Source organism: Sarcophilus harrisii, chromosome 3 (genome assembly GCF_902635505.1).
Source record: "Sarcophilus harrisii chromosome 3, mSarHar1.11, whole genome shotgun sequence".
Lineage (NCBI taxonomy): Eukaryota > Metazoa > Chordata > Mammalia > Dasyuromorphia > Dasyuridae > Sarcophilus > Sarcophilus harrisii.
Window position 1 is genome coordinate 304,532,517 of NC_045428.1, and position 24,995 is coordinate 304,557,511.

The following is a 24,995-nucleotide window of genomic DNA, read 5'->3' on the forward strand; positions in this document are numbered from 1 at the left end:
CTAAAATGTACGGGAAAACTTTATGGAGTTAGGCTTTTAAAACTGGTAGGACTTAAGAAACCTGGATTTGAAGCCAGGGGATTTTAATGTAAATTCTAACTCTGCCACTTAAAATCTGGGTGACCTTAGGCACTTGCCTTTGATCATATCTTCACCTCAATCTTCTCAATTATAAAACAAGAGGATTGGACTGAATTATTTTTAAAGGCCTCTTTCAGCTCTAAATTTATAATCCTGTCAAGAGTTTGGAGGGTCTTATACATAATACATAAGTAAAGTCACCATGGAAAGAATAGATGTAGCTAATCTTAGCTTCCTGTTGGGACACTGACTTATCTCCTGAATGGATTAGGATGCTAGGCTCAATAGACTTAGTGGATGCTGAATATACTTATTGATAAAACATATATAGAGTTTTGTATAGGGGAACAAAAGAATTTAAACTAGAAATTACAGCCATTTCCTGATTAACAGGCTTGTTGATATTTTCAATTACATTATGGAAATCCCCTGCACCTTTGTTTAAGGCATATTTCCTGGAAGAGTCTGTCTCTGTCTCTGTCTCTCTCTCTGTCTCTCTCTCCCCCTCTGTCATCTCTTTGTGTCTCTGTCTCTCTCTGACTGAAATGGGTTAGGAATGTTCTTCTGTGATACAGAATGGTCTCTTGGATGGTTTCTTGATGTCTTTTTCTGATTAGATATCCTGTTATTCTTTGAATGGGAAATCCTGGGGAATATCCCACAAAGGTGGAGCCGAGCCATGTCTGTTTGTACCTACAATACTGATTTGCATGTCCTGGAAATATAGATTATACCAGCAAATTTAAAATCTTTTACCTGAATTGAAATTAGAAAAATTAAGAATGGAAGAAAAAATAACTGATTTTATCAATGTTTGGTACACAGTAAACATTTACATGCTTATTCATTCATCTTTATATAGGCATAAGGTAACAAGGCTCTTTATATAAATTATTCATTTGATATGCATAATAATCCTATGGGTTGAATAATGGGTGTGAATGGTGTTATTTTCCTCACTTTACAGATGAGGACAGGAGGCTCCAGTTGGGGACTAGCCTCTCACACAGCAAGTAAGCATTAAGTAACAGGATTTGAGCTTGATTTGTCCTTATTCCAAGCCTAGGATTTTATCCGTTGTGCAGTGCTGCTTCTCACACTGGGCTCAATATCTACCCTCTCTTGGACCTTTAAGTAATCAACCCCATTATTTCGTTCCATTTGTTAATGCCTTTCCAATCACATTGCAGATTAATTCTCCATAGTGGACTCCATGATCAGTACTCCAGTGTTGACCATTTTTGGCATTCCGTGTTCTTTTTTCCCCTTCAATTTCTGTTTGTTTGTGCCAATTTTCAATACTCATACTTGCCATCTACTTGATCCATTACTTTCTCATGTTGCAGAATGCCTTCAGAGAAAGAACTAACTTATTACAAATTTATGTTTTTCAGTTACAAGTTGGCTTTGTCTACTCACTGGCAATACTGATCTCCATCTTTTATAAATATCTTGAAAATCCTCACAAAATGTATTTCAACCTCCATTCTCCTTAAGTCTTCAATCTTTTCTCCCAATTTCATTTACAGCTGATTATTTCACTTCTTATAGCCTTAATAAGAGTGAGACTATATCTTGCACACTTTCTAAGGAATTCTTTCCCTACCTGTAAGGAGGACAGTGACATGAGTACAGATACAGAAATGTAAAAGGCCAGAAGCTTTCAACTCCATACCTAAGTGAATCTCCAGGGTAAAATGCATGGCTCTAGCACTAGCTATTAAGGTATGATGGGAGTTGAAAGAAATTTACTCTTCTTCAATTTAAATATCAAGCAAGTATAAAGGGAATTTAATTTTGCTTAACTAGTAAAAAAGAAATACTTTAATCTAAGAGATCTTTTATGTGCTGATTGTATTCTGTTTTATTTCTGACTAACAAAAAAGCTGAAATTGAAATTGAAATTGAAAGAGAGATAACTCTCCATTTGAGTAAAAGGCTCCAGAGAGGAAAGTTTGTCTTCCATCAGATAATACCTCGTTATGTCTTTTCTTTGCATTTCCTCAGTTTTCCCTTTATTTTCAAAGGGGGAAATGTCTTTTCTTTCCTTCTCTCTAAAACTCCTTTTTAATTACCCCTCGCCACCAGAAAGACCCAGCTCCTATACCTACCCCTATATCATCAGTATCTTTGCTAATTTCTTTTTTGTTCCCTTCAGTGGACACATTTCACATTCTATTGTCCAATGTTTTAATCTTTTACTGGTCTTACAACCCCTACTAACTATAGTCCAATATTATCCCATTGATAGCTAAATTTCTCAAATTGTTCAAGCTTCTTATTGCCCATTTTCCCTCTAAATTTCCTACTTCCATCCCATTATGATATGAAATTGTACCCTTTAATAAGTTCTCTGTGAACTTTTTTGACCTGATACAATGATTGTTTCTTTGCTATCCTAACCATTTGACATGTGTGTATATCTTCTCCTTTTTTGGTTCCTTATTCTTTTTTCCTATTGTTGTCTCTAATTATCTGTCTTTTTATGTTGTTCCTCTTCTTACCATCTTCAAACTGCTAAATTCTTTTTGACTCAGTTCTCTTTTCACTTTTGCTTCTATTGACCCCTCCCCATTCCTAAATTAAATCATCCCTTCCCATAGTTTCTAACATTACCAGATTCCTAAATCTATATATCTCTAGCCCTGCATACTAGGGTATTTTCATTTGGGTATCTTACCTTAAAGTTTGTACTTGTCATCTTCCTTTACTAAACTGAATATACTTCTCAAAAAAATTCATAACAGTCCCTGGTCTCAAGGAATTTACTTTCTACTAAGAGAAAAAAATGTGCACAGGTAAATAAACATAAAACACATACGCAGTAAATATAAAATTATGTCCAAGTTGGGGAAGAAGCATTATCAACTAGAAGGCTATAAAGCATTATGTGTGAAGCCTGACTAAAGCAAAATTTTCTACCAATGATGTGGCTCTTCAGACTGGATCATTAGGAAGTAGCTGAAGCTGAGAAGGTGGAAAGGGGCCTTATCTCCAATATTTTTTAGAAATGTGGATGTTGGAGGGAATAAGAAGAAACTGAAAAGAGTCAACAGATGGGGAAGGAGGAGGAAAACAAGGAAATATGAGCAAGGGCAATGCAATGGGATTGGTGGAGGAGGAAGGTTAATGTAGGAATGAGAAAGTTATACCCGAAAATACAATGGGAAATAAATGGAAGGAACTGAGAAAGATGATAGAACCAACTAGATTACAATATGGAAATAGGGAATTTTTAAGTGGGAGCATCCTGCAAAGGGACTGAAGAAGTACAAAAGAAGGAAGCTATAGGTTTTAGATCATTGTATATAGGAAGCTCATTAAATAGTAGTAGAAAAGGGCAATTATTCGCATTATGGGAAAATTAAGATCGGGATGGAGGATTGGATTTGGAAATAATTGGATGGGAGAGAAAAATTAGGACTCTTAAGATTGCATTTAGCAAGTAGGAATGACAATTGGGGAGGAATTGGTTATGTGGATGGCAGTAATGCCTAGTAATTTTATTATCTTATTTCATGAATGCCATGTCTCCCTAACTAGACTCTTCAAAAATATGTGTTCTTTTGTAACATTTAGTAGAGTCACCTTGATTTAGTGAATAAAGGGGCTGGCTTTTGGAACAGGAAAACCTGGACTCAGGTCTTACTTCTAAAAAGTCCTGCCTCTAAAATATACTAGTTGTGACATGGGCAATTCAATTAATGTCTCTGACCCCCAAACAACTCTTTTAAGTTATAGGCAATTTGCCAGTCTCAGTCACTGAGGAAATTTCCATACTGAAATATCCCACATTGAAAAATCACAGGTCCAGTCTAAAATGTGTGTGTGTGTGTGTGTGTATACGTATACACACACAGTTTAGTATAGCACTGGCCCAGAGGTACTCAATGCCAGTTGAATGATGGCAGGACACTCTCTTGCAAGATCAATTTAAGTATGTGACCATGCCATGCATTTTCTTTTTTTGAGCCTCAGTTTTTTTTTTTTTTTTTTTTTTGAAGGAAGGGAGTTGCCAATTTCACAGGACCATGATAAATGCCGGTGATATCTCTGCTCTTTTGAGAGAGCCGCTGTATAAGAATTGGCAGACATTTGAAAACAGATTTGCAAGCTGGGACAAACAATGGGGGAATCATATTTGTCTGCTTTCTTTCCTGATTTGCTGAGCAAATAGTCTACAGTGTGGGATAGCAGAGACACTGATCCTATTAGGCAAAAGAGAAATTATTTCTTGGGAACTGTTGTAAAGGTCCATCCACTCTTTTTATGACACTTTACATCTTCATCAGTTGTTATAAAAATCCCAAAGATGATGCTAAGAAGATGTTAAGATAAAAGTCCTTAATAGGCAACCAGTATTTTTTTTTTTTTTTTTTTGGTCTCCTGGTCAACAGTGGACTTTTCCAAACAAATTTTGGACATCAGATGTTGGGTCCTTCTACTTTTAGACTCCCCTGCCTCCCCTAATCACCTCCCCTAATAAACTGCTCATTGTTTAAATTGGTCATGACAATTTTCCATACCTGGTCACCAACTGTGTTATGGGATTACTTGAAGATCATGTTCTTATTTTAGCCAAAGCTCAGTGTTAGTTTTAGAATGAACCTGTGCCAGGGAGAAGGGTGCATATGTCCATTAGTCTAATGCTAGGGATAAAATATTTGATATTATATATTTGATCTCAAATATTCAAAGTATTTTGAGGAATATGACGTCTATTTGCTTAGGACTCCCTTCAGGGGAGAAAATGGAGAAAATCCAAGTTTCTATTTATCTGAGAGCGTTCATACTCCTATTTAACTTCTAAAGAATCCTATGTGTGTCTAGTTCACTATTTCATGTATCCAGCCCCCAGATTGTAACTTTTTCAACTAATGTTGTTCAGTACTCAGCAGAGGGTCCAGAACATGGGCCTTTTGAGCATGACCACTGAATGCTGATGGGCCACAGGAGCCCACATCAGTATCCCCTCCTGGTTCTGAATCAGTCAAATCTCGGGTTAGAAAAAAGATGCTTCAGATGTTTGGGAATAGCTCTTGGGCGGTCTCTCTTTCTTTTTGCTGTGGGCCTTGGAATATTTCTTTGCCTGGCTGAGCCAGAGGGCTTTTTGGGGAAATTGTCTCTCGTATAGCCTTTTACTGTACTGAAGTTCAGGCATGACAAAGCTCTGGCAGGCCTGCTTTGTTGCCTCGTCCAACCCATGCCTTAAGTTGTAGCCAAGAATTTTAGCTCTTCCGTACTGGAATGGTTTTAGCAATTTGTCCTCAATGTTCCAGGAATGGACGCTTTGTTCCTTCTGGAGGCAGATCTTTGCCAGTTGCTTCCTTCGCTTCCTCAGGGCAGCCACCTCTTGCTGCAGGTACTCCCTGCTCATACTCTGGTTAATTCTTTCCCAGAAGGTCCGATTGAAATGAAGGTAGAGCTCCCAGTCCAGCTTGTTCCAGCTCTTGATCTTCTGAATAGTGCTAGGGGACAGTGAGGAACGGTAAGAGGCATCTTGCTGATTGATGGGGAATGACATGACATCATCTAGGCTCCAGCACAGGGCGTCTTTTAGTAGTACCATGGATTCATCGAAATACTCTGCAATCAAGACAAGATCAAACTGGCTTTCAATGACTCGAGCAAGCAGCCGAGTGTGCTGGGCCGAGGCCTTGCCATTGTGGTTGAAACCAAAGTCAAAGGCCATGAGATTTCTGCTGTATTGGCTGTCAGTTTTCAGGGGATCATAGAATTTGCTTGTGTTGTTTAAGAAATCATCCAGGCTTTTGGCGTTGAAAAAGGAAGAGCTACCCTTGTAGTACGAGAAAGATGACTCCATGAGGTGAATAGGATTTCGCATGATGGAGAAGTAGAAGGTGTCATTTGGCATGACCCTCTGAACCTGGGAAAAAAAGTCAAAGTGAAGAAATTGATTCAGAAATGGGTTTGGATGGGCTTGAGATTTAGGTTAAGAAGCTGAAAAAACTTCCTGGCTAAGCATTTGATCATTTGATCATTTGATGCAATGAGCTATTTCCTAGAAGGACTTTAAAAGTAGAATTATCTTCATTTGTTTGGAAACAATCCTAACCATTGGAGATCCCCTGTAGTTGTAAAATTCATGATGATATCATTTGTGGAATGTATGACATGGCGAGAGGAGCTTTAGCTTTGTTTGGAGGCCCAAACACCTGGAATAACATCACTTACTGGCTGTCAGGTTGACAAATTGCAACTTTTTAGATCCTCCTTTTTCCAGTCTGTGAAATGGGAATATCTGTACTACTTACCTCTAAAGACCATATATGAGGATATCATGTGAAAACATTGCTACATTATAAAACATCTTAAAATAGAATATAACCATTAGCTTTGTATACATGTCCTGGAAATCAATAAGCAATTTCTTAAACTTAGTTTTTGGTAGACTGTAAGCTCCTTGAAAGTAATTATTATTTCATACCTTTTCATTTTTTCCCCTGTAGGTTAATGTCAGTCAGTATAGAGCTATACACTATGTGCATATATGTTTGTGTGTTTAATTTCATTGGTATAGGGAATTTCCCAGGAAGAAATGAATAGTAAGTATTTATTAAGCACCTCCTATACGCCAGGCACTGTGCTATAATGTCTATCAATGCAGAAGGACAACTCTTTTGCAACTTCAAAGTATTAGAGAGTTGGGAATTGAACCCAGGTCAACCCAACTGACTCTGAAGTCAACTCTCTACCTACTAATCATATTGCTGTTTGTTTCTTCCCAAACTAGTTTATTAGTAAATGCTTCTTGTATGTTTATTGAAATACAAGATGATATTATTAGTTTATGCAAGTGGTTAAACTACTAACAAGTCTTAGAGACAAGTACAGTTGTCTAAATCATTTAAAATGTATTTTTTATTCTAAGAATCCAAACCTTTCAGAGGAGTATTTGGTTAGCATACATACATATGTATTTTTTTGCCTTCTATCATTGACTTGTTGATATCGAAAAATACAGTGGTTTGGATACAAAAAGTTGTTCCCTTGCTGTTTTAGCAAATACAAGTCATTTGGATATCTTTTTTGGTGAACAATATGGATCATATGATCATGGATCAAAATCTTGGAAGGGACCCCCATAACTTTTTTTTTTTTTTTTTTTTTTTTTTTTTTTTTTTTTTTTTTTGGCTGAGGCAATTGGGGTTATTAAGTAACTAGCCCAGGATGTGTTACATGTTTGAGGCCAGATTTGAACTCAGGTCCTCCTGACGTCAGGGCTCGTACTCTATCCACTGGACCACCTAGTTGCCCCTCCCCATAACTTTCTAAGTTCATAAACTTGAGTCCCAGAGAAGTTAAGTAACTTGTGAGCAAGGTCACATAGGTAGTAAATGTCAGTGGAGGAAAATTTAAACTAAAGCCCACTGACTCCAAAGCCAGTGCTCTCTTCATTGTGATTTCTCATTGAGTTGTGGATATGAAATCAAGAGGGAAAGTCAGTATTGTTTTCTTCTCCCCTCTCCAAACTCCTGGAACTTACCTCTGTTTGCAAGAACCTCAAGTGGTGGCACATGATGTCAAATGAAGGACTTGTTTCACCTGTGAACCCCTCCACCACCTCAGCCACAAAATAGGAAGGGTAGAAAAGTTGACTGTTCTGGTTGATTGGAAGAGCAAAGGTGAGATTTCGTTGTTCTCCAAAACGGAAGAGGATGTTCATGATGGTGCTGCTGGCACTCTTGTGGACCTTCAAGAAAAAGATGTGGGTCTTGCTTGTGCAGGCTGCCTCATGGGAAGAGAAAAGGCCATCTCGCAAACGAGGGGTCAGAGAAGGTGAAAGTGGAGTCCTGGACCTTGTAATCGGATCTTTAAGTGATATTTTTTGTCTGAATAGGGAATCTTTCATGATTTTTCCTTGAGACTGGGCCCTACCATATTTTGGGATTGTGCTCTGAGGGTGATTCTGTTGTGACCCACCTACTGAGTCAAAGGATCTGCTTGCAGAACTCACAACCATCTCCATTTTCTTCCCCAAGTCTCTTTTTTTATTCATCTGTGCAGCCTTGGGAGGTGGCTTAGAGCTCTTGATCTGAGGAAGAGTCCAATCTTTATCCTTGGCTACTTTTTTAGAACCCCACAATGAAGGTTTTGGATGCTTGGAGGAATAAGAAAGCCACCATAAATCAACTAAGGCATTCTCCTCTGAGTAATTCAGGTCATTCTGCATTTGCAAAGTGGGATTGAGTGCTTTGTTTTGCTTCATTCTTTGGAGGGAGACTTGAGTTGGGATTGCTTCAGTGTGACCAATGGGAACCCTGTTCAAGGAATGAGGGGACAATGTGGAATTGCAGTTTTTCTGAACCTGCGAAGTCTGTGGGAGGTTGATATTTTGCTGAAGGATGAGATGTTTGATTTCCTGTTTGCAACTGCAGTTAGAAAGTGAGAAGAGCAGTGTTATGAATAATGATATATAATAATGACAACAACTTTCATTTATATGGGCAAAGCTTTTTTCAACACTCAATATAATTGATCACTTGATCTTCAAAATATCTTTGAGATATAAGTGTTTTTCTTTATGGGTCTCCATTTTAAGATTGGGCAAATGGACACAGAGAGGCTCAGTGTCTTCTCCAAGGTCATATAGCTATTAAGTTACAGGGGAAATGTGGACCATCCTTTCATAATTCCAAGCCCAGAATTCTATCCATTAGGTCATTTTGCCATGTGTTTTTTCCCCCAAATGGTTTGTCTCATGCCTTCCAATCTTGGGATTCTGTAGTTATTCTTCTCTTGAGTCTCTTTGGTGTTTTCTCTTTAAAATGGGATTACAATGCTAAAGGGTGTTTGTGTGTGTGTATGTGTGACATCTTTTAATCTAGAGAACAGTATGGCCTTTGTATTGTTAACTCAGACTGAGTTTAGGATTTCTATCCTGCTCCCTATCCATGGAATCCCATTCTCACACTACTAACCTCTGTTGGAGGTTTCCCAGCATCTGGAGAGAAATACAGAGAATGCTGATGAAAGTGATGAGAATCCAGAATCTCCCAAGCTGGGTTTTGGGCACCAGCTGGGCCTTTCTGTGGAAAAACAAGCAAACAAAAAAAAAATCAGGATTGAATTTTTTAAAAAAGCAATAATTGATAAATACAGCTTAGTAGATTCCCTCTTTAACATGTTCTTGTGTATCAGATATAATAGTGGTTCCATTCCCCCTGAAGTTATCTTACATTTATTTTGTTCATCCTTGTAAATATATATGCTTTCTCTCCCATAGATTTTTGTTTATTAAAATAAATCAAATAAAAAAATGACTTACCAGGAATTTCTTGTTCACTTTTAGATATTGGTCTATTAATTTGTTTTTCAAGATAACGGAAATTTCTAAAAGGTCTCAATTTGTTTAAGTGCCAGTAATACAGCAGATAAGAAGAGAAAGCTCAACACAAGGCTCTTATCTATATCGAGTTTTACATAATCAAACTCACCTGGATTACACACCAATAGCCACAGCCAATGATTTATTAATGTTAGTGACTCCACCTCCTCACCTGCTTTCCTCAATGCCACCATGGCCTTTTTCTAAATGCCAGGAAATGTGCTTTCCAAGGCAAATCTCTATTTGAAGAAGATAAAGCCATGGTGGAGGGTGGGGGACTCAAGAAAGAACTTTTCATTGCCTAAAAGGTTTGTTTTGGCCTAGTTAGCTGGGGAAAAGTAACTGAAATGGAAACTTTTCCAAAGAGCCACATATAAATAAATAAATGGCCCAGCTTTGAGGCTCTTTAGAGCCTCAAATGGTTTCTCCCATGCCTTCCACCTTTGGGATTCTGTGTTCATCCATCTCTTGAGAGTCTTTGCTGTTTCTTGTATCTCTTTAAAATGTGCTTACCGGGTGTGTGGATCTGCAATGTGTCTTACTAGGACACCAAGGAATCCTTACAATGAATGTTCTGTCCTTGGAAATGTTTGATTCTAAAAACTCAGTGGCCACATCCTTTTGAGTGGTGATACAGTGGACTGAGCACTGGCTTTGGGGTGAGATGACATGGCTTTAAATCTTCCTCTATTGCTTAGCCCTTGTATGGAGGTAGAACAGAATTGTTTTTTAGGGGAAGCTTCACAGAGGATGTGGGACTTCAATTGGGCTGCATTGATTTAATTACCTCTAACTATTAGGTAATTGTTCCTGATAACAAGGCTACTATATCTTTGACCTGTTGTCACTCCTAATTCTGACCACCAAAGCCAGACAGAATAAGAATAATTTCTTTTATTCAGTCATTTTTTAGTGACTCTCCATGGCACTGTTTGGGATTTTTTGGGCAAAAATCCTGGAATGGTTTTCCCATTTCCTTCTATGGCTCATTTTATAGATGAGGAAACTGAGGCAATTGGCTAATGGATTTGCCTAGGATTACATAGCTAGTAGGTTTTAAAAAACCTGAAGATAGTTATTTTGGCTGTTCCCCTCACTCCCAGGCTTTTCAAGTCTTCTCTTCTCTAAATTCCTGCATCCGGTTCTCATACAATATGAATTGGAAGGCCCTAGATAGTAACAACCATGAGATGATTGGCAATGGTGTCAAAGTCAAATAGAAACAGGGCTACTAAACTGTATATAAGGATCACATTGACTTAGCCATATATTATTATCTATGTTTTATTGTGTTTTCATTTATTTTTGTTAATTATTTCCCAACTACATTTAAATCTGGTTTAGGTTATTTTTGGCAGACTTGGCATGCTCTTGAGTTGATATGCTGAGCTTGGAGTCAGGAATTTTTGTGTTCAAATCTTGCCTTAGATGTTTACCAGTTGCATGACTCTGGGCAAGTCATTTAACCACTCTCAGCTTCTGTCTTCCTCATCTATAGAATGAAGAATCTAGTCTTAATGGTTTTTAAAGTTTTATTGATATGTTTTGTTTATACATCATAAACACTCCCAGTTCCTGAGAGCTCTTGTAACAGAGTAAAACAATCGAATAAAACATAATACAGTGACCTCAAAGTACATGTAATATTCTACACCTATTGTACCCTTTTCTGTTTTTAAAAAAATAATATAAATCTATTTTCTTTTCTTCCTACTTTCCATCCCACTGGAAAATTTTTTTAAACAAATATGCATAGTTAAAATAAACTCCTTCATTAACTGTATATGAAAATATGCAAGTCTCATTTTGCACCACAAATCCATTACCTTTCTGTCATGCAGAGCATGTTGTCATCTTCGGTTTTCCAGAGTGGTCACGGTACTGACCATTATTCTTACAGCTTTCAAATTTGTTTGCATTATTATGTTATTATTGTAAAAATTGTTTTCCTGGGTCTGTTTATTTAATTCAGTTCACACAAGTCCTCTATCATTTCAAAAATCTTCTCTGGCCCTTAATTGATTATTCTTCTTGCTTTTCTCTAATTGTTCTTTCTGAATTAGGCTAGGGTAAATTGAACCAAAAAATGAGAATACAAATCTGTAACTTAACACAGATTATACTTCGGATGTCTGCATCCCACAGTGAAGTGACTTTGTGCCTTTAAGGTAAAGCATGTGCTAAAGAATACCTCTGAGTATGTGGCCATTGAATAAGAATGTTAAGGGTTGTAGTCTCAGGAAGTGAATTCTCTTCCTTCCTTTGTCTTTAGGCTACATACCCAGAACTTTTCTGCTCCACCCTCCAGAAACTCCTCATGGAGGAAGACTTAGTAAGCCCTGGTATTCACCCCTTGGAAATATTCTTTGAGACAGCAATCTTTCCCTCTGATGGACCGGCTCCTCCCAAATCCTCCAGGGCATTTAAGGATCTATGTCTTCATTTCTCCTCAGGCTTTTTTTACCATGCTGCTAACTCTCATCATCCCAGTCTATGGTTTGTAATTCCTTTTCTCTGTGATCCTTCATCTTCCTTTTTGCTCGTATTTGTATTGTATATTGTATTCCTCAACACCATGACGACATATTTGTTGTTTGGGTCCTACTCTTTGTGGCTGTGTGGGCCCTTCAGTCCATAGGGTTTTCTTGGGGCAGACTCTGGCATGGTTTGCCATTTCCCTCTTCGCTAATCCCTCCAGGGTCACAGAGTGAAGTGTCCCTGGCTGGATTCGGATTCAGGCCTTCATGACTCTAGTCCAGCACTCTGGACATCGCTGCCTGGCCCACAAGCTCTTGTTTGTCCATTTCTGAAGCCTCCGATGATATCGAGGCGTGATGTCTCAGGCTGTACCCAAGTAGATTTAAATGAGGCAGTCGCACAGAGTTCAGCCTCATTTTCTCTTCCACAGCTATTGGAGCCAAGACAACTATGATGACGTAGAATGAGCCAGATGACTTCGGTGTCTTTGCTGTCTGACCACAGTGCCCGCTTCAAGCCACCTTCAGGCCATTGGACAGACTGTTCTTAGCTACCCATTCTGCTGGAGGAGGTCTTCACACGTTCAGAATACACTCCTCTCCCCACCTCTCAACCTCTATCCAGTTCACCAATGGGTTTGTCTACCTTCCATCTGATTTAGCCCGTCTGCCAAGCTGAGCATTAAACAACTTCTTGGAACCATCCGGGAGAATTGAGTGCCAGGTAGACACCTAAGGTGGCTGAGCAGCCTTGAAAAAGGCCCTCCCCCCAGAGGTCCTAGTCTTCTCAAACATCCCCTATGCTCCAATAAACCCTTACAGCCTGTTGACTGATTGATCATTGCATTTCTCCACTGAATGAACCATCTGTTTTGGGGGCTGCTCTGAACCTGTTATGTTACATACCTTGCTATAATTCTGGTCAACAGGATCTGGTGTATCAGCATGATTCAATTCAACAGACATTCATCAGGGGTACATTTAACAAGTGGAGGACCTGTGATATGTGGTCTGTGTGGTCCTATATGTAATCCAGTTAGTTTCCATAGCAACAGAATGCACCCCTAATCTTGATCAGCATTCTACCAATTTTTTTCCCTTAATCACAGCAATATTTGGAAAAGGAGGTATATGAATCAGTGCCTACCTGATATAGACCTAGGTTGCTATAGGTGAGCCAGTTAGTTTCCATAGCAACAGAAGAACCAGTTCCTAACTGATAGAGGTAAACCTGACTCTGATACCTTATTAGTTCATGTTGAAACTTGGGGAACTTGGGACTGGAGAGATGAGACACTAATAAATTATTAAACAGTTAACTAAAGGAGGTTGACTTTGTCTTAATCCAGCCAGGATATCTAATAAGGATATAGCAGCACTTAGTTTCTTTGGAACACCCCTCATTTTTTTTTTTTTAACCACCTCACCTTATCTTTATGTGGAAAGACAGAATACAATGGCTTTTACTATTATTTTTACTTTTACTATTATGATTGTTGTTGTTCTGTGCCTATGATGGCCATGTGGCTCTCACTTCTGTTTCAAAGGAAGGGAGGGAAGGTTCTAAGTCAAGAGTCCTGACCAGGAAGGGATATTAGGATTATCCTGGTCAGTGAAGTGGGAACTCCCTAAACTCCCCTTTGGCAGGAAAACTATCTTCCTTATTTTTCAGTGTCTTTTTATTCTTCTATAGTCAACAAGATTTCTTGGCTTTTAGGTTTCTGCCATTCTAAATGAGGGGAAATTATATTTTATGTCTTATTCTGACTTGTTACATGTTGTAGAGGCCTTAAGATAGATTTCTCCCATAAACCATGTTTATTATTGAAGACTCAGTAAGAGTCCTCTTCACATGTCACTTGGTAAGAATCTGTCAATATTTCAACAAAGTCTAGTAATTAATCCTGGAGGTCCATCCCATTAGCTGGGAGTAACTGGTACAGTTGGCTATATTCCATCAGGGCTTATATTTGATATACTGAGTAGTATCTGGGCCTCAATATACACATTTCCTGGGCCCTGCTCTGTGAACTTAGCCTTTCATAAGCAGTTTGACCATTCTGTATCAGTATTGGTGTCATCCCATTTTCCAGGCACGAGCTGGCCCATCATCCACTTGATCTTGAGTGGTCCTCGTCACCTTATAGAGACAGACTACTCATCTGTAGATTTGCCTCCAACACAACATGAACCAGATCTACTTTTTGTATTCACTCTTGCCCTTCTCACAAGGCTTATAGAAATGACTTGGTCATTAGATGTAGCACTTCCTGGTATATTGCCCATTCATTCAATATCCTGGATGTTCAGAAAACTAGAGAAGAATATTGACCTACCGTGATGGACTTTTGGAGGTTGAGCTTAAGATCTTTCCATTCCAGTAAGTCCAATTCTTACTGAGTCTCTCTCTTTTTTCAAGATGCAACTTAAGTACTGTCTTCCACATGGAGTTCTCCTTCCCTCCCTGTCTTATGTTTACTTTAAGTTATTCTGTATAAAGTCACCTATAACAATAGTAATAATAATTGCTAGCATTTATACAGTAGGCTATGTGCCACACAGTGTGCTAAGAACTTTACAAATATTATCTCACTTGATCCTCACAACAATCCTGGACAGTAGGTGCTATTATTATCCCCATTATACAATTGGGGAAACTGAGGCAGACAAAAGTTAAAGAACTTGCTCAGGATCACACAGCTAAGTGTCTGAAGATGAATTTAAATTCAGATCTTCACTTCAGACCCAGTCCACAATCACTGTGTTACATATGTACTTCCCCATTAGAGTGTAAGTAGTAAGGTAATACAATGTTGAGTGCCAGGCCTGGAGTCAGGAAAACATGAATTCGAATCCATTTTCAGACACTTAGCTCTGTAATCCTGGGCTTAACCTCTGTTCACCTCAGTTTTCTTAACTGTAAAATGGGGATTATAATAGTAGCTACCTAACAGGATTGTTGAGAGAATCAACTGGGATAACATTCGTAAAACACTTTAGCACAGTGCCCGGAATATAGAAGGCACCTAATAACTGGTTGTTCCCTTCTTTTCCTTGGGACTAGGGATTTTGTTATTCCTATCCCCAGTACTTCAAATAGTGACCAGTACGTTATTAATGAATGCTTATTGATTGAAGCACTCTCTCTCTTTCTCTCTCTCTCTCTCTCTCTCTCTCTCTCTCTCTCTCTCTATATATATATATATATATATATATACATATATATGCTATATCTCTAGGTTCTTTAGCCTTGACCAGGATGTCAGAATAATGCTTCAACATGGCCTTTTCCCTTTTAGTTTACTAGGTTTTCAAGCCAATATCTTTTCTACTCATAAATGAAGACAATGAAAACTTTGTTTTCCTCCAGAGAATGCGTCTGTGTTTGATACTGGATCCAGGGATTCTAGAATTTATTTTCCTGAAACTAGTTAGTTTAGATGATTTCCTGGTCTCTTGGTAGTTGACCAATCTATGAGTTGGAGGTGGGGCTAGATGACCTCTGAAATAATCCTCCCTTCTAGCCTAATGGCCTCAGGTTTCCAAGTTAGCAGTTTAGGAATATTGCCATCCAAGTTCTGATGTCCAGCTCTGCTGCTACTCAGAGATACAATGATCAGCTTCTGGTTTGAACTATCACTATCCCTCCTCGGCATGGAGAGTATTTCCTACTTTTCTGTAAGGGAATCTCTTTTAATTATTCCCTCCCTTCTCAACTTCCCATCCCAATCAATGCACTTGACTGACTTTGATTAGTATATATGGCAGAGGAGAGATTGAAAGGGTTTTAAAATGTATTTGGTGAGTGCATGTGTGAGGGTATGTGTGTTTGTTGTTGTTGGATCCATGCTAAGGAAATAACATGTATTATTAGATCGAGTTACCTGAGGCCTAGCATACCTTTTGGGATATCTCTACAGCAATATGTCCTCTCTTCATTCTAGGCTAATTTTGAGACTTTGGAGTACCACAAAGTTGTCCCACTTGGAAATCTTTATAAAATGCCAATTTAGAAATAAGATGCTCTAGAGGCAAAAAGCTCAGACTGTGGCCAAGTAATAAGAGAACCTGTATATTATGATCAGGAAAATTGCCCAGGGATCCCTTGCAGCTAGGTCAACTACACAATAACATGCCATGCATGAGTCTATTTAGACTCAGGCATCCTTTGCTATTTTCTTTCTGCTATTGCCAAGAAGTGATACTGTTATTCAGCCATTTTAGTCATGTCCAACTCTTTGTGACCCTTTTGAGATTTACTTGGCAAAGATACAGAAATAGTTTGCATTTCCTTCTCCAGCTTATTTTACAGATGAGGAAACTGAGGCAAATGGGGTGAAGTGATTTGTGCAGGATCACACAAATAGTAAGTATCTGAAGTCTGATTGGAACTCGGGAAGATGAGTACTGCTGATTATAGGTCTGGCACTCTATTGTGCCATTTAGTTGCCTCCCAAGAGACGTTCTCAGAGTAAAATGAAGAAAATGTACTTTCTTTCCTTTTTGTCTAACATAAATTGTGCAAGTGAAGTCAGCAGAATTGGTTTGTTTCTTACCTTGACTACTTAAATCCTTTATGATCAAGAGCAAGTGATACCTTGAAATGAAGTTTCCTTTCTTGTACTAAATTCTGTGATCCCATTTATAGGCTTTTCAGATTTTTCCCCCTTTCTGAGGAAGTTACACAATTGGAGTACATTCATAGAGCTCATTCTTCTCCATCATTTAACAATGGATTTATTATTAATAATAATAATTCTTCAGATTTATCTAGCATCTTTCTTCTAAAAATCCCAAATCACTTCATATTAATAGTACTCTAGATGGGAGTTTCCCTATCCAGAACATGAAAGAATGAAAGATCAGCAAAGATGGCAGAATATGAAGGAATATGACAGCCCATCTCTCACAACAATGCCAACCCAGACCAAGGAAGAGTACTTGATGTTGAAGGTGATAGGGAAAACCAAGGAGGGACCACGGTGAGGCCATTTCCCCAGACAATGTTTAAAACAATGAAAAAGAAAAATAAATTGAGCAAGTAAGTGAGTCCTATTGAATATTTAAAGGACAGTTAATTCCTACACTACACAAACTGGAAGAATAATAAAAAAAGAAATGGTCCTACCAAATCCCTTCTCTGACACAGATCTGTTCGTGACACCTAAATTGGGAAGAATCAAAACAAAGAAAGAATACTATATACCAATTTTTCTAATGGATATTGATGCAAAAATTTCAAATAAAACACTAGCAAGGAGACTGTAGCAGCTAATATAAAGATCCTATCTAGGTATAGACCTAGAGAGAAGATTGTGGGAACTGAGTGTTGATTACAACATAGCATTTTCATACTTTATGTTGTTATTTACTTGAATTTTTTCTTTCTCATTTTTTCCTTTTTGATTTGATTTTTCTTGTGCAGCAAGATAATTGTATAATATGTATGTGTATATTAGATTTAATATATATATATATATATATATTTTTTTTTTTTACCATGTTTGACATATATTGGATTACTTGCCATCTGGGGGAGAGAGTGGGCGGAAAGGGAGAATAATTGGAACACAAGGTTTTGCAAAGGTTAATGTTGAAAAATTATCCATGCGTATGTTTTGAAAATTAAAAAGCTTTAAGGAAAACAAAACAAAACAAAAAAGATAGTACATTAAGCTCAGGCTGGACTTATACCACAAATACAAAGCTGGCATGACATTTGGTAAATTAAAAACACAATTGACAAAATTATTATATATTATATCAAAGGATATAGAAAAAGCATTTGACAAGATACATCATTTCTACTGAAAGTTCTAGATAGCATAAGAATGAACAGATCTTTCATTAATATGATGGGTAATAGCTATCTAAAACTGAGCTAGCATTTGTATTTGAGATAAAATAGAGACGTTTAAAATAAGATCAGGAATAATGTAAGGATGTCCAATATCACCATGACTATTTAATATAGTACTAGAAATGATAACTACAGAAACGATATGAGAAAAACTGAAAGAATATGCAAAGGCAAAGAGAAACAAAATTGTAACTTTCTTTTCAGATGGTTTTCTTCAAAAGCCCTTTATCACACAGATAGTAAGTGTCTGAGGTCAGATTTATCCTCATCAACATGAATCTTCCTGACTCTAGGCCCAGCACTCTTATCTATTATGCTACCTGGATGTCCAGTAAAAAAACTAATTGAAGAAATTTACACCTTCAATAAAATTGCAGAATACACAATAAAATCACAAGAGTCATCTACATTTTTGGATGCTACTTACTAAATTAAGAAAGAAAAAATAGAGAAATTATATTTAAAATAACTGTAGATAAAATAAAATATTGGGTGTTTACCTGTCCAGACAAACCCCAAACCATATGAGCACAATTACAAAACACTTGTAAATCAGATGTAAGCAACTGGAAAAATATCAATTGCTAATGGGTACACTGAGCCAATATAATAAAAACGACAATTCTGCCTAAATTGGTCTACTTGTTCAGTGCCTACCAATCAAATTGCCAAAAAATTATTTTGTAGAACAGAAAAAAATAACAAAATTCATCTGGAAGAATAAAAGATCAAAATATCAAGGGAATTAAAAAAAATACAAAGGATTGGTGGCTTAGCAGCACCAAACTTAAAACTATATTATAAAGCAGTAGTCATCAAAACCATTTGGTATTGGCTAAGAAGTAAAAGTGGTGGATCAGTGGAATAGATTAGATACACATGACACAATAACCAAGGCCTATAGTAATCTAATATTTGATAACCTCCTTAAACTCCAGCTTCTAGAATAAAAACTCATTTTAAAATTTTGACTCATTTTATAAGGCCCTCAAACTATGGGATATCCATTGAGTGCCATTGTCCCATTAACAAATGTTCAAAAGTTATAAATCAGTGGTTTCTAAAGGAAGAAATCTGAATTATTACTAGTATATGAAAAATATTCTAAATTGTTATTAGTCAGAGAAATACAAACTAAGGCAACTTGAGCTTCTACTTTGTACCTATTAAAAGAAAACAGCAATTTCAGGAAGGGCTGTAGAAAAATAGTTACATTAATACATTGTGGTGGAACTATAACGTTCCCTGGCATATATCTATATAACGATATCCCTCCCTATAGATATAAATAGGTAAATTGATATATCTAAACCTATATCTTTATTTCTATATATATAGAGAGAGAATATATGTGTATATATACACACTATATACACACACATGCTTATATGTGTATATGAACATATATGTTTGTTTATGTGTTTATATGTGGGAATTTGTTTTGCTTGATTGCATGTGTTTGTAATGAGTTTTGTTTTCTTCCCTCCTCAGTGGGTAATTAGGAAGATGGGAGGGAAAGAATGTGGACCTAAAAACATTTTAAAAAACACATAAAAATTATTTCCTTAGATCCTCCCAATAACCCAAGAAGGTAGGTGCTATTATTATCATCCCCATTTTACAGATGAGGAAACTGAGTTAGAGAGAAGTGACTTGTGTATAAGTGTATAAGATATACATCATTCTCTTCCTTGGGACAGAATATGGATTTTGTCTGATTTTCCAGAGCTTTCTTACATTAGTATGCTAGAGAAAAAGGCAGAGTTTCCTTTCTCGTAAGAAAGTAAACAAGATCTTAGAATTAGAAGCAGAGTAGGGACTAGAGGAGTGGTGATATCTGGTGGAAAGAGTAAGGAAGTTGAGTCACAACTGCCTTCTCCCCCACCCCCCCAATCAGATAAGGTTTAATGCAACATCTTTGCCATAAAAGAATTTGGAAAAAACTGAGATGACTCCAGCAAGTTTCTCTCTAAAATGATGGACAGACATAAACCTGGAATTATTCCTGGTTTCCTTATAAATTAATTCAAGAATTCCTAGATGAGTCAGGATCTCAATATCTGCTTTCTCTGCCATCATATTTCCAGGAAATACAAAATGGGACCCGCACCTTTAATATGGAAAGTCTAATGGAGCCCTGAACTAACTTTTGGGAACTACTATTTATGATGAGTTAATATAGAAAAATTTTAATAAATTGAAATAATTTCTTTCTACTTAGCCAACCTCAGGCTCCAGGAATTTTCTTTTTCAGGTTTCACATGGTAGGTAACTGAGAAAGCAATGATGCTTTTATTATAACTCTAAAATAAGGGTGTTGGACTCAGTGTCCTTTGAAGTCCCTCCTCAAAGTTCCAAATCTTTGATTTTATAATCTAGGGCCAGCATGTCTTTGTGGATAGAGAGCTAATGTAGGAACCAGGAAGATTTGGATTGAAATCCCCAGTCCTGATATTTACTGACTCTGTGAATCTCTGTGAAAGTCATTCAACTTCAGAGTACTTTGGACAACTTATGCCAGAAATTTCAGAGAAGGTGCTGCTGAACTGCATTTCTAGGGCAAGTTCTTAATTTGGGATTTCTGATAGTAAGGAAATAATAAGTGCCTATCCCTATGATTTTAAATATCTGCTGCTTTTTTAGGATTATATGTAATGAAGTTTCATAATAAAAGAAAGGTTTATCTGAAATAGTGAAATCTGTCCTATAGGATATTTCTAAAGGAATGCAGTTTAATTATTCATAACATAAATAAACTATATACATTTATAATTTACATAGACAGCTTATTCTAACATTCATTAATCAGAGACCATTTTAGACCTGCTTTTATGAATAGAATCATTAAAAGTATACAAATCAATGCCAAAAAGAAATTTCCCTTTAAGTTAACCATCCATCCTCAACTTGTAAAAAACATAATTTTCCTTAAAACCTTTTATTTCTTAATGCAAAGTTAAGAAGTAACTATAATTTTGAATCAGAGAAGGTCTAATGCAAGATCTTTGCCACAAAACAATTTAGATAAAAAACTGAGAAGACCCCAACAAGTTTCTCTCTGTAAAATGGTGGCGACAGATATTTATTTATATATCTATATGTATAGCTATATAGAGATAATTATATATTTATCTATTGAAATTATTTCTGATTTCCTTATAAATTAATTCAAAACTGTCTAGGTGAGCCAGGATCTCAATACTCTTTCTCTGCTACCATATTTCCAAGTGATACAAAATGGGACCCAAACTGATATTTCCTCAGAAAGAAATTTTTAACACTTTTCTATCAAGTTGCTAATTACTACCTTTAGTTAAGAAACAAGTCTTGCACAATATGATTGAAAGGCATGCAACAATTTCTTTCTCTCTTGTCTTCATCCTACCTTCTCTTTCTGTTTTATCCACTCTGCTTTTCTCTTTTCCTCCTCACCCTCTTTTCTCAATTATGCTTTAACTCTTATTCTTATCCCTTACCTTAGAAGCAGTGCTGTGAGTGGATGGATTTCAGATGGAAATAAAATTTTAGACCCTCATCTACTTACTTTAATACATACATGTTGTTTTCTTCTCAGGAGGTATACCTTTCTCCAACACTCCTAGGTTAGTCTGTTCCAACATGAATCTATACATATTTAAATAAAGTACAAGACCATTCCTTTCCTTAGAGAGATTAATTGTTCAAATAACTCCTCCTAGTTAATCTCACTTGGAAAGAAACAAATATCATGGAACTAACGCACACATGCACATACACCAAGTAAGCTTAACTAAATCAATACTATATCTCTTCAAAGTTTAGAGAAATGACCAATTGTAGCCTTGGGGATTGTTAGGGAGTTAGGCTTTTAAAATGTGCATTTTGCTTTGTGTTTAATAGAGAAGGGTAAACGCTTGCTCCTACTTCACATGGATGCCATAAAGGGGAAATGGGACAATTTTAATCCTTAGCTTAATGCATTATTATATATAATCTTTGGGTCCATGGGATAGTGGTGTTTTGGAGAGAAAGGGCAGGGAACCAGGCTTGGATTAGGAAAGTCAGATTTGGCAATGGGAGTAGGCTGTGGCCTGAGAAGTACCTAATAACTGGCATTTGAGATAGAGTAGGGATTTGGATCCAGGTGAATAGACTTCATGCATGTGTGGGGTCTATGGGGTGTTCAAGCAAGACCTCTGTTGGGATGATTTGCCAAGCTCTCTTTGGGGCTGTTAATCCACTTTTGTTGTTTACCTGGTACTCAGTTTCCATCTGTGACAACAAGATACTGCAGTGTGCACAGTAGTCACACCCTGGTAAGCCTTCTAGGCAGACAGGCTAAACTAGGTTGAGGATAACTAGTGAAACTCAAACCCATCAATGGGTCAGGGGAATGCTGACTCCAAGCATGTGAGGACTTCTCCCAGGGGAGCAGGAGGATGGGAATAATTTGTTTTGGTGTCCATGAAGGCAACTAAAGAAGATGCTGTGGAGTGCTTAGAGCTTGGTCAGACACTGAAGACACCAAGGTCATCCACTGCATCCCAGGCCATTGACAGTCATTTTGACTTTTGTCTTGCCATTGGACTTGATGGCTGTGGAAGAAAGAGTGAGGCTGAGGGCTTTATGCAACTCTACCTCACTTAAATCCAATTTACCCATGACTCATAATATCACCCAGATATAATTGGCTCTCTTCAAAAGTAATGAACAAATAATAAAAATAAAAACAATACTAGGTAAAGGAACAAATTAAGATTATAAATATACTCAGTGCTTATATATTCTGCAATTGCTTTTCTTGTAATTTTCTAGGATTCAATTTGGACAATAGAAGAATACCATTCATGCTTTATTGGAATGAGCCTACTACCTTATGAAGAGTGTGTCCTTATGAAGTCCTTATGAAGAATGTGTCATAAGTATAGCAAGAACTGAGTCAATTAATGGGTGGAATGCAATATTGAAAAATCCAACTGATGTTTCCATGGAACTCCAAGAACTTAGCTCCTTAAAGACCTATTGAAGCCATTTAGTATACAGAGGAAGCCAAAACTGACTGTGTCTGCAGAGACAAGTGAACTGGAGAATGGGGTGGCTATTCAACTGAATTCAGCAAGTATTGTGGTAAGTAATTAGTAATAACTAAGGTAATAATCCAAGCAAAAATAATCTATTAGGTAGGCAGTTAGAATAAATGGATTGCTGGATTCCTTAGTTCAAAGACATGAGTATAGAATGAAGCTGATTTTTATGCAATAAAAACAAATCAGTAATTAAAATTAACGTAAATAACTGCAACCAGAATATAAAATTAGGTAACTGAATTTCTAATTGAAAGAAAGTAGAGGATTTCTCCCCCTTGGGAGAGGGAAGGAGTGACCTTCTGGGCTTTTTATGAATAAAATGAAAAGATGTTGACTAATTGCATCTACCTGCATATGTGAAACAATAGATAGATTACATAATCTAGTTTCCCATGGATGAATAACAGAAAAAAAAAAAAAAACAACAGAATGGAGAATACATTTGGCAGCACAAGACAGAGTCCATGTTCATGAGATAGAATCTGATTGGTGTTTTTTATGCCTACATGAAATTAACTTCACATTGTACATGGTCTTCATTTTATCTCATTATTTCTTCTGTTTTGATTAAAAGAGAGGGACCATTCCAGTAACCATTGTTAGAGAACAAAACATTAAAAATGCAAAGACAAAAATGAAACTGACACATAGGAATTTTAAGTAAGGACTATCTGAGAAACCATTAGAGCCTTCAACCAAACAATTCTACATAGATATGATTCTTGTTTTACTTTAAGGTGACTTCCATTATATTGATAGCTTTCCAATATGCTATGGGTAGTCATATGTGTCATTAAAAACATTAAAAAACCTCATCTAAATAAGAGCGAATAATGACCCCAAACAATTTGTGGCAGGTTAAGGTAGCGGGTTGGAACCATATAAGTTGTTAATGGGTTTCTAGAAGCCCACTGTTGGTAGAACAAAATAGGCAAAAACTAAGAATGTAAAATGGCATGTTGAAAGAATTCTGGAATTAGAAGTCTGGGCTCAAACTTTACCCAGCTGAATAATTTCCATGTAAACTTAGCCAGGTTCCTAGGTCTTAGCTTAAATGGCCTCAGAGGTTTTTAGTTTTAAACCTATGATTATACAGAGTAGGAGTTCTCAAGCATCTATTGACAAAATAAAGTGGTTTGTAAAAATTTGGCTAGTTCTTCAGAGGTCATGAAATCCATAGAAACAAAAAATAGGTAAGGGGGTAGGGATTGTAGGAAAAAACATTCAGACAGCAGAAGGATTGGGTTTTAGGCAAATAACTTTGGCAACAATCACAGGGTTTCAGTAACAAAGATATTTTGATATGAAGGTGACCAAGACAAGAAGATTTTTACGTTCCTGATTTGGGCAAGAAATCAGAAACTGGGTATAGTTAGTTTGCACTTGACATCTTGATATAGGAATGTTGGACTACCTTAATTTGTTACATACTTGTCAGAGTGATTGATTTTGGTGCAAAGATACCATGATGAATAAGACAGGTGTTCATGACATCCTGGAAATGGTTCAATAAGTACAAGTATTGGGAATAGTCTTCCTAATCTCTTTTACTCCCCAAATTTTTTTTTTTTTAAAGAACGACTCTACAAGCAATTTAAGTTGGATGTAAATATATATGTTGGATGTATGGTGGATATGAGCCAGCAGCACATAACAAATGAAGATTCATACAGAACTGATATAAAAAGAAGTTATCAAGGGCATGTATGAACTGAAAAGAAGGGGGGTTAGCTTTGTTAAAAAAAAAAACCATGAAGATATAATAGACAACTTGTTTATTGCATTAGAATCCATGAAATATTAAAAGATTTTGAGTATGAATCCCAATGTGGAAGGTAGATCTTTCACAGAGGATTTTTGGAAGGGCATGGGCAGGATGAGAAGGCATAGATGGACTGCTACCTGCATCAGTGGAAAGAATATCCATGGATCAATGAGGTCCATCCAAAGAGTGAAATTGAGTTAGAAATGATAGTTAATTTTGAGGGTGGTGAATCACAGTGCTGAACTTCCCTCCCTTCCCTCATTCTCCTTCTCTTCCTCCCTCCCTCTTTTCCTCCCTCTTTCCCTTCCTTCTCTTCCTCCTTTTTTCCCCTCTTTCCCTCCCTCCTTCCTTCCATCCTGTGGTTATACCCTTGATCTTGCCCACAAATATAACCCCT

The 24,995-nt window shown here is 37.0% G+C and overlaps 1 protein-coding gene and 1 long non-coding RNA gene across 4 annotated transcripts in view; one reads left to right on the forward strand and one right to left on the reverse strand.

The window, feature by feature from the left end:
* Nucleotides 1–864: 864 nt before the first annotated feature.
* Nucleotides 865–21,517, reverse strand: LOC111719705 (galactose-3-O-sulfotransferase 2-like). 3 transcript variants are annotated; one of them, XR_004232992.1, is made up of 5 exons: nucleotides 12,814–13,430; nucleotides 9,024–9,131; nucleotides 7,589–8,474; nucleotides 4,608–5,968; nucleotides 865–2,856 (listed from the first exon to the last, which is right to left on the reverse strand). XR_004232992.1 is itself a non-coding variant. In XM_031959738.1 (4 exons), the coding sequence occupies exons 1-4, from the start codon at nucleotides 21,323–21,325 to the stop codon at nucleotides 5,084–5,086; spliced, it is 1,893 nt and encodes a 630-aa protein (XP_031815598.1). In that variant the 5' UTR covers nucleotides 21,326–21,517; the 3' UTR covers nucleotides 2,460–5,083. The 3 variants fall into 3 exon arrangements, 2 of the variants coding, with proteins under 2 accessions (XP_031815598.1, XP_023354875.2); XM_031959738.1 differs by lacking the exon at nucleotides 12,814–13,430 and adding an exon at nucleotides 21,312–21,517 and having other exon boundaries at nucleotides 2,460–5,968; XM_023499107.2 differs by having other exon boundaries at nucleotides 2,460–5,968.
* Nucleotides 21,518–22,323: 806 nt separating this feature from the next.
* The window catches only part of LOC116422378, a 74,395-nt gene continuing 71,723 nt past the window's right edge, over nucleotides 22,324–24,995 (forward strand). Inside the window, exon 1 of the long non-coding RNA XR_004232994.1 lies at nucleotides 22,324–22,873. This is a non-coding gene — a long non-coding RNA (uncharacterized LOC116422378). The remainder of the gene's footprint in view (nucleotides 22,874–24,995) is intronic.

Bases quoted from the DNA above. Each gene is read 5' to 3' on its own strand.
- LOC111719705 (XM_023499107.2), bottom strand. From the start codon at position 12,854: ATGCTGATACACCAGATCCTGTTGACCAGAATTATAGCAAG. The intron at 8,475-9,023 runs GTTAGTAGTGTG...TTCTAACTGCAG, and splicing joins CTGGGAAACCTCCAACAGAG to TTGCAAACAGGAAATCAAAC. The intron at 5,969-7,588 runs GTAAGTTCCAGG...TTTTTTTCCCAG, and splicing joins TGAGGTTCTTGCAAACAGAG to GTTCAGAGGGTCATGCCAAA.